Source organism: Boleophthalmus pectinirostris, unplaced genomic scaffold, assembly GCF_026225935.1.
Source record: "Boleophthalmus pectinirostris isolate CB_2022bp ecotype Guang Dong unplaced genomic scaffold, ASM2622593v1 HiC_scaffold_7, whole genome shotgun sequence".
Taxonomy (NCBI): Eukaryota; Metazoa; Chordata; class Actinopteri; order Gobiiformes; family Gobiidae; genus Boleophthalmus; species Boleophthalmus pectinirostris.
In genome coordinates this window covers 1,612,001-1,622,000 of record NW_026571473.1, presented here as the reverse complement: position 1 = coordinate 1,622,000, position 10,000 = coordinate 1,612,001, and the positions used below count along the sequence as shown (strand labels likewise).

The following is a 10,000-nucleotide window of genomic DNA, read 5'->3' as shown; positions in this document are numbered from 1 at the left end:
GTTTAAAAACACACTGGAGCTTTTCCTGTGTGACATGACATTTAGGTCAGGTCAGGTTACTTTATTTGTACTCGTAGTTAAATTGTTATGCAGATTTGAGAAGCTGATTCCACATTTCACATTTCATCCACATTATATACACAATAAACACATATAAAAACACAGTTACAAATACAGTGTTACAGTGCTCCAGCGCAGAATGGTTTTGTCCCATAAATAATTAATTCTCTCATCACACTTGGGTAAGAATCACAATAAATATCAAATATAAATTAAAAAAACATGACATCACAAGGTGGAACAGAGTGAAGAGAAGAACTCTACTCTACTGAAGGTGCAGGGTTTTTGAGTTAAACATGCGTGAATGAAACAACACACAAAACAGCTCCAGGTCTGTTTGTGACGAGGAAACGAGGAAAGATTAGAAGTTAGATCAGAAAATAATGTAAAATGAGCCTTTTCATACTAAACAGCAGGGAAAAAACACAATTTGTCCTGTTAAAACTTCTCAACTAAAGATTCTTATTCTGAATTTGAGTAACATTTCAAACATGTACATATATTTTTTTTCATTTTTCCACGTCGCCCTCCTCCTCCTCCTCCCTCCTCCTCTGGCTCATACTAACAGACAGGCGTGCGCTTTTACACTGGGGTTTGATTGCTAATGAGCAGTGAGTGGCGCGCTCTGCTTTGTTCGAGCTTGTACATTTTAAAGCGATGGGCCTCTGGCTACGTCCTGTCATGTCCCCGATCCCGACCCGCTCTCGTTGTGTGTGCATGTTTCATCAGCGCCTCGTTCGCTCAAAGTAATGTATGTTTCTATAACCCTGATGCGTTTGATACGGCAACAGCAGTTTGATCTGGGAACAAGAGGAAGGGAGGGAGGAACGGAGGAGAGGGGGGAGAGAGGGGGAGAGGTTAGTGCTAGCATACACACAAAACATGGAGGGTGTCAGTTCCAAATACAAATGAGCCAATCCAAGAGTCTTTGTTTTGAATTCTCCAAGAACTTCAGCCGCTAATTCAGCAATAAATGGAAAGGAGATGTTCTGGGTGTAGCCCCTGCTCTTACTGTTCTTGAAGGTGCACTGTGTAACTTTTTTGGTTGGGGGTCTGTCACCTGATTGTTTCTATGGATATATAATTACTCTGTCTGGAATGTTCTGCAGTGTGACATTAAACAGTTCTACTTTACATTTATTCAGTTACAAGTGGTTTTATAGCTCAAAAACACCTAGAAAAACAGACATTCTGACTCTGAGTGGGGTCGCCTCTCCACAGATCTGACCTGTAATTTGAGCTGGTTTGGTCTCCATGAAAATAGAAAGGTTTAATGCCACACTGTGAAACATTCCAGATAAAGTGATAACATCTCCTTGGAGAAAAGCATTTAACAGACATGGAAATATACTTTGGTTTGGTTATGTTCTATGAAACCTGAGATTATTATGGTATGTTATTGGTTTGCCTGGAATGTTCCACAATATGGCATTAACCATAGCTCTCTTTAGGCTACGGCCACACAAAAGCACTCCTGGATTTTTTTCTTTGCGGGTTGAAAAAAAAATCGCGTCCACACACGTGTTGGATCAGTAAATATTCACGTCCAGACGACAACGGAGCATTGAGTGAAAACGACATAATACATGTGCCACACCTGTATGTGGCGCAGTTAACAATGATAATAATATTTAATACTTCAAATCTCATCACCATTTTTTAAACGTTAAGGTAATTTAGCTGATTTTAGATGTATCGCAGAAATATAGACGTTTTGTTTTGCAAAAGTTAAACATAAGTCACAGAAAGAACCCATATGATCCACTGTGTCTGACAGAAGCTGAACCGTATCAGCGCACAATAGCAAGCTGGTTTTTGAGCGCTCAGTTTATGCAAATGAGTCATGTGGTTTTAAGTTTCATTTCTGTCAAACATAAACAAATGTGCTCAAAACTGTGTGGATAGGGAAGATTGTGGACACAGAAACGATGTGTCTGGACGCAGATCATTTCTGATACAGTGATACATGGATTTGTTTCAGTGTAAACGTAGTCTTGTTATTGATCTGTGTGCTTAATCTGTGGTGTGTGTTGTTAGTATTGGCGCTAGCAGCATGTCTCGGTTGTTGGGTGATGGGAGCGGCTCCGTAGGTTACACCTGTCCCATTTTGGCAACACTCTTGCTGTCTGTGGAGACTCGTTCGAGGGCTGCAGTCTTCGCTGCATCATAGACCCCAGGCGATGAAGGGGTCGCTACGTCATCGCTTTCCAAAAGCTGTGGTTTGAAATGCCAGTGTTCTCATATTTCTCCACTCTGGAACCCATTCTCAAAAAAACTCAGTTTTCACTGACCCAAAACACCGGCTCCATGTAGATGAAAGGCCAAAACAAATACAAACTTCTCCATTTGACCAAAAAAACATTGTCGTGTGGACGGCCCCTTCGTCAATTATAAGGGATTTCATAGCTTAAAAACACCTAAAAAAAAAATTATAATAAAAAAAGCATTGTCTCCATAATGATGTTATAGATTTGCCTGAATGTCCCGCTGTGCACCTTTCAAAAAGTTCTACAATCCCATCTGACCCTGTGTCTCCAGAGTCTTCACCTGCAGACAGAGACACGTCCTGCATTTGTCTCATTCTCAGTTTATGTTCATGTCTCATGTGAAGATCACAACCTCCAGAATTCCCTCCTTGAGCTGCAGAGGCTGCACTAGCACTGACTCAGGACTGGAGCAGGTGCTGGGGTTTAGGGAGAGACTGTTCAGATCAGAGAGAGGCATGTGTATGTGAATGTTTTTAAATGTGATGTTGTGTTTTGTGCAGGAGGAGGAGGACGAGGGTCTGACCGTGTGTGGAGGGTCTCCCACCAGCACCAAGAGCCTGTCTCCACGACGACTGCACAAGATCAGACGGGTACAGAGCTGCTCCTGTTCACACACACTCACGAGGGGACAGGCTTTCACTTCAGAACACTCCTGTGGGTTTAAGAATGATGAGAAATTAGGACCGCTGCCATAAAGATGAATTATATAAACATAAATATTAAAGCTTTTGTGTAGATAAAAGTCCTCAAAATGATGCATTTAGCAGGAAGCTCAAACTATCATATTTTTGACATTTCCGGATTATAAACCGGAAATGTCTTTGTACCCTGCAGCTGATACAATGACGTCGCTAATATATGGACAGATTCTTTATTTGGCACATTGTCCATTCATATAAATGGTCTATAGTCTGAGTGCAGAGAACACGTCTGTCTGTGCAGTGACACATGGTTCACATGAAGTTATAGTTTTAGCTCGCGATGTTGTCAGCTCTAAAACAGTTTATCACTGTGTGATGAAATAAGTTCTGATGTTAAATGAACATTAGTGAGGGGGATACGTTTGGCCTGTATGTGGAAAATGCAGGTGAGTGCGTAAATGATGAGAAAGAACATCTCAAACTTCAGTAGCCGCGCATCTATTCAGACCTGATCCATACACCTGTCCCCACCCCCTGAGAGTCTGAAATCTGCTGAAATCCTCCAAGACACTGACATGATCCAGACAGAACAGAGACTCTTTGTGCAGGAGACGTGCGCAGTAGAGTACGGGGAGAGATGGGGGTGATGCGCCAAGGAACATGTTCGTTTGTTTTTGTTTTGAACAGTTATTTTGTGCTTCATACACACACCCTCCTCATGGAAAACACACGAAGAAATGCAGATGATGCAGCTTTTAAGTTAAAGGTGATTGATGTGACTGTGGAAGAAGGAAACAGAGCTGCTGCACGTGAACTCGACACCAGTGAGTCGATGGTGAGATTTTGGTGACTGCAGTGTGACGAACTGACGACAAATACTTTCAGAGGCAATAAAAGCAGATGGCCCCAACTTGAAAATGTTCTTAAAGACGTGGACACCTGTGGCTTATAGACAGGTGCAGCCTATATATGTACAATTTTAAAATTTGTTCAAATGTAGTTGATGCGGCATATATTCAGGTGCGCTCAGTTTTCTGGAAATACGGTATATATAATTCTCATGAGTTTAGTTGGCAGGGGCAGTGCACACGTGTGTCAGTGCAAACACAACATCTGAATCACACTCCAGCTGTGACATGTTCATCTCCTCAGAGCAAGAGTCTCCAACCTGTAGTCCACTCTCTTCCATGCAGGTCGCCAAGAGATTTATACAAATTATACACATTGTGCTGAATAACCAAAATTTGATGAATTATCTTTGTAAATGTATAATTTTGATGCCTAACTCTAATAACTGCACTAATAACTGGATAATGGTTTTGTTGTATATGCATCTAACTGTTCCCATCTAAGACTATTAACACTATTAACACTATTAACACTATTAACACTATTAACACTATTAACACTATTAACACTATTAACACTATTAAAACTATTAAGACTATTAAGACTATTTACTCAGTTTCTTGTAACTGCTAAAATGAGCAGCTCTGTGGTATTTTTGTTTTGTCATGGTAGTGCACTGGGGGAAGAATGTTGGAGACTGCTGCTTTAGAGGCTGTAGTTTGGGCTGGTGTGAGTGTCCTAAGACTCCACACGGGAGTTAAAATTGCATAACACTCAGTACACGCCACTGCTCTGTTCTTTTATTTTTTTTAATCACTGATATGCATAGGCTTCAGCAGCCTCGTGTAGTAAGAAAAAACAAAAACTCTGCAGCTGTCCATAGGAGGAGCTGACAGCGTCTAGCACTTTGTTGTGATGTCAAAATGGTCGATGCTCTGAGCATCTGTGTTTGTAACAATTGAAAAAGTCGCTCTAAGTGCAGATATTTCTCTATCACTGCATCTCTTGCAATTTTTATTAGAAACATTTATTTCAGTCAAAATGTCCAAATCCAAATATAATAAAGCCCATGGAAATTCAGGAAGTGATGTGACAGCAGCTGTTTCCACGACTGACACCAGGAAAGTCATGGGGCCATTGCACTTTTTTTTTTTTTTCTTTTTTTTTTTTTTTTGAGACAATACGGATATTCTGAGTTTACTTACACACTTGATATTTCACACTTTTGTAGCCCTAAATTAAGCATTTTTTTAATGTCCAAAAATTTTTTTACACTTTATAGTTGTGTGCTGTGTGTTGTATGAGAGTGTGAATTATTTTTTTTATTTTTTTTTATGTGTATTTCTGGTTCTGTAGCTTTTATTACAGCCAAATGACACAACGTCAGCATGCACATTTTGAAATAACAGGTTGTAGTGAAAAAAAAAAAAATAATAATAATAATAATAATAATAATAATGCATAACACTTCATTGGGGGGTAAATCAAACATGTATGACATGTGACAGGAGGTGTGACGTCACACACTCTCAGGCTGATTTGATCGGGCCAGTTCATGTTAATGGACAAAGCTGATACAACATAAATATGAAAATGTGAAAATACAGATTTTCTCAATGAGAAAACTCATTTCCCTCCGTCTGTCTCAAAGAGCTGGACTCACAAAAGAGACAAAATGTGGAATATTGGACACTTCAAGCACTGGACAATCCTCACTGTCTCTTCAGACACACACAGACATTTTATACTCTCGTCTTCATATTCAGTCCATCCATCAAAATATCTCTATAGAAAATCATTTTTCTTTGACAAAACCAAAAGTGTCCACATCATGAGGACTCAGCTCTTCACACACTCAACACACACACTTCCTCAAACGTCCTGCTCAAGAAGCCAGCCTCAGCACTCTGGACCAGCTCCCATCATTTACTCCACACATGTATCCCTCTTCTCTTTCTTCTCTTTCTTCCCTCCCTCTCTCTTCTCGCTTCATCTCTCCTTCTCTATCTCCCTCTCTTCCTAACTCCATCTCCATCTGTCTGTGTCCCCTCTCCCCCTCTCTCCCTCCCTCTCCCTCCTTCTCTACCTCCCTCCTACCTTGCATTCCCTTTCTCCCTCTCTCTCTCCTTCCCTCCCTCTCTTTTTGTTTGTGCTCCCTCTCTCCTTCTTTCTTTCTGTTTGCACTCCCTCCCTCCCTTTCCCCTTCTCTTTCTCTCTGCTTGCCTTCCTTCTCTTCCTCTCTCCCCCCCTTTTCACATTCCCTCTCTCCCTCCCTCACGCCTCTCTCCACTCTTCTTCTTTCTGTTTGCACTCCCTCTCTCCTCCCTCCTTCTCCCTCTCTCTCCTTCTCTCCCTTTCTACCACTCCCCCTCTCTCCTACTCTCTCTCCCTCCCTCCCTCCCTCCCTCCCTCTCCTTCTCTTCCTTCTTACCTCCTTCCCTCCCTCTCTCCTTCTCTTCCTCTCTACCTCCCTCTTCTTCTCTTCCTCTCTACGTCCCTCTCTCCTTCTCTTCCTCTCTACATCCCTCCCTCTCCTTCTTTTCCTCTATACCTCCCTCCCGCTAATTCTCTTCCTCTCTACATCCCGTCCTCACCTTCTCTTCCTCTCTACATCCCTCCTTCTCTCCTTCTCTTCCTCTCTACATCCCTCCTTCTCTCCTTCTCTTCCTCTCTACATCCCTCCTTCTCTCCTTCTCTTCCTCTCTACATCCTTCCCTCTGCTTCTATCCCTCTCTACATCCCTCCTCTCCTCCTCTACCTCCCTCCCTCTCTCCTTCTCTGCCTCCCTCCCTCTCTCCTCCTCTACCTCCCTCCCTCTCTCCTTCTCTGCCTCCCTCCCTCTCTCCTTCTCTACCTCCCTCCCTCTCTCCTTCTCTCCCTCTCTACCTCCCTACCACTCTTTCTTTTCCTCTCTACCTCCGTCCCACTCTTTCTTTTCCTCTATACCTCCCTCCCGCTAATTGTCTTCCTCTCTACATCTCTTCCTGTCCTTCTCTTCCTCTCCACTTCACTCCTTCCCTCCTTCCCTCTCCTTCCCTCTTTCTCTTCCTCTCTATCTCCCTCCCTCTCTCCTTCTCCCCCTCTCTCCTTCCTCTCTACCTCCGTCCTTCCTTGTGTTCCTTTTCTCCTCTCTCTTACTCTGTCCATCACTCCATCTTTTCACCCCCCCTTCTTCTCCTCTTGTGTCAGTGTGTTTGTCTATAATGAAAGCGTGAGAGTGACTGTTGTTGTTGTGTGTTGTTGTGCGTTGTTGCGTTGTTGTGTTGTTGTTGTGTTGTTGTTGTGTTGTTGTTGCGTTGTTGTTGTTGTTGTTGTTGTTGTTGTTGTGCGTTGTTGTTGTGCGTTGTTGTTGTTGTTGTTGCGTTGTTGTTGTTGTTGTGTTGTTGTGTGTTGTGCGTTGTTGTGTTGTTGTGTGTTGTTGTTGTGCGTTGTTGCGTTGTTGTTGTTGGTGTTGTGTGTTGTTTTGTTGCGTTATTGTTGTTGTTGTTGTGCGTTGTTGTTGTGTGTTGTGTGTTGTGTGTTGTTTTGTTGTGTTGTTGTTGTGCGTTGTTGTGTTGTTGTTGTGTGTTGTTTTGTTGCGTTGTTGTTGTTGTTGTGCGTTGTTGTGTTGTTGTTGTTGTGCGTTGTTGTGTTGTTGTTGTGTGTTGTGCATTGTTGTTGTTGTTGTTGTTGTGTGTTGTGCGTTGTTGTGTTGTTGTTGTTGTTGTTGTTGTGTATTGTGCGTTGTTGTGTTGTGTTGTTGTGTTGTTGTTGTGTGTTGTGTGTTGTTGTGTTGTGTTGTTGTGTTGTTGTTGTGTGTTGTGTGTTGTTGTGTTGTTGTTGTGTTGTTGTGTTGTTGTGTTGTGTGTTGTGTGTTGTTTTGTTGCGTTGTTGTTGTGTGTTGTGCGTTGTTGTGTTGTGTTGTTGTGTTGTTGTTGTTGTTGTGTGTTGTGTGTTGTTTTGTTGCGTTGTTGTTGTTTGTTGTGCGTTGTTGTGTGTTGTGTTGTTGTTGTTGTTGTGTGTTGTGTGTGTTTTGTTGTTGTTGTTGTGTGTTGTGCATTGTTGTGTTGTTGTTGTTGTTGTGTGTTGTGTGTTGTGCGTTGTTGTGTTGTTGTGTTGTGTGTTGTTGTGCGTTGTGTGTTGTTGTGTTGTTGTGTTGTTGTTGTGCGTTGTTGTGTTGTTGTTTGTGTGTTGTTGTGTTGTTGTTGTTGTTGTGTGTGTTGTGTTGTGTTGTGTTGTTGTGTGTTGTTGTGTTGTTGTGTTGTTGTGTTGTTGTTGTGTTGTTGTGCGTTGTTGTTGTTGTTGTTGTTGTTGTGTGTTGTTGTGTTGTTGTGTTGTTGTGTGTTGTGCATTGTTGTGTGTTGTTGTTTGTTGTTGTTGTGTGTTGTGCGTTGTTGTGTTGTTGTTGTTGTTGTGTGTTGTGCGTTGTTGTGTTGTTGTGTTGTTGTTGTGTGTTGTTGTTGTTGTGTTGTTGTGTTGTTGTGTTGTTGTTGTGCGTTGTGCGTTGTTGTGTTGTTGTGTTGTTGTGTTGTTGTTGTGTGCGTGGAGCCGGACAGCAGCGTCTCAGCACTTTGTCTGTGGAATCTGCAGCTGAAGCCAGAAGAGCTCGCGTCTTTTTCGCTTGTTTTTGTGCAGATCTGGCATCCAATGTGCAAACTGCAGCACTCCCGGGACACGCTCATCAATAATGCCGACTCAAACAGATGCATTGTGGGAGACGGCTGAGAGGTAGCGCGTGTATACAGAGCGTGGTAATTAGAAAGATGATTTAAAGCCGAGGTGTGTACGCACTCATACAAATGTGGAGCGGGGCCTCAACCATTCTCCTTTTTTTGCTTCAATCTCCATTTTTTACACTCGTGACAGATTTGCACAGAATTATAATTTTTTGCTAACTTAAAGGCGCGCTGTGTAACTTTTCGGTTGGGCGTCTGTCACCTGCTTGTTTCTATGGTGATGTCATTGTGCTGCTTCAAATGTTCCACAGAAAAATTCAACAGTTCTGCCTTACAAGTGGTTTTTATTAGAGCTAAAAAATATCTATAAAAGCAGACATTCTGACTGTGAGTGGGCTCGCCTCTCCACAGATCTGACCTGTAACTTGGTCTGGTTTGACAGAGGAGACATTGAACTTTGTGTCAGTTTTAGTTTCATGTGGATAGGCCCAGTAATTACAGAGATATGAACCATAAACCAGGTCAACAAATCTGAAAATGACAGTTATTATGTTATTTTCTGATCCATGTTCTAGTGTTGTTTCCTCTTCACAAACACACCTGGACTTGTGTCTTGTTTCATTCATTTCATTTGTTTAACGCACAAACCCTGTTGATTCAGAATCTGTGTATCATTCGTTCATTTGTTTTTCAATATAAAACCAAAAATAAGAAAACAAAAAAACAACTGTTTTCTTCATTATTTGTCTCCAAAACCAAAATGAAAAAACTGATAATTATTTGTTTTTTTCAGTTTTCGTGTGTTTTGTGTTTAAATGAAGACTGCGACGTCGGACTTTTTGCCCCACATACGGACTGAACCAGGACTGAACCAGGTCCGGGACCAGACCGGGACTGAGACCGAGACCAGACTGAGACTGAGACCGAGACCAGACCGGAGGCTCAGAGGCCATGGCAGGGCCGGAGCTCGAAGCTGTGGCTTGGACCCCACGGAGGCTCGAAATCAAAGCTCGAAGTCCTCTCTGGTCCCACTCTGGTCCCACTCTGGTCCCACTCTGGTCCCACTCTGGTCTCTGGTCCCCACTCTGGTCCTCCTCTCTGGTCCCGCTCTGGTCCCACTCTGGTCCCACTCTGGTCCCCTCCTCTGGCTCTGGTCCCACTCTGGTCCCACTCTGGTCCCACTCTGGTCCCACTCTGGTCTCCCACTCTGGTCCCACTCTGGTCCCACTCTGGTCTCGGTCTGGTCCCACTCTGGTCCCACTCTGGTCCCGCTCTGGTCCCACTCTGGTCTCGCTCTGGTCCCACTCTGGTCCCACTCTGGTCCCACTCTGGTCCCACTCTGGTCTCGGTCTGGTCCCACTCTGGTCCCACTCTGGTCCCGTCTGGTCCACTCTGGTCTCGGTCTGGTTCCCACTCTGGTCCCTGGCTCTGGTCCCACTTGGTCCCACTCTGGTCCCACTCTGGTCTCGCTCTGGTCGGTCTGGTCTCCCACTCTCTGGTCCCACTCTGGTCTCGCTCTGGTCCCACT

At 43.4% G+C, this 10,000-nt stretch overlaps 1 protein-coding gene across 2 annotated transcripts in view; it reads left to right on the top strand.

Moving 5' to 3' along the window:
- LOC110162786 (DENN/MADD domain containing 1B) overlaps positions 1–10,000 on the top strand; it is a 378,748-nt gene that overhangs the window by 340,463 nt on the left and 28,285 nt on the right. For both annotated transcript variants that reach the window (XM_055165337.1, XM_020927684.2), the window contains one exon: positions 2,828–2,917. In XM_055165337.1, the coding sequence (XP_055021312.1) occupies positions 2,828–2,917 (90 nt within the window). The remainder of the gene's footprint in view (positions 1–2,827; positions 2,918–10,000) is intronic.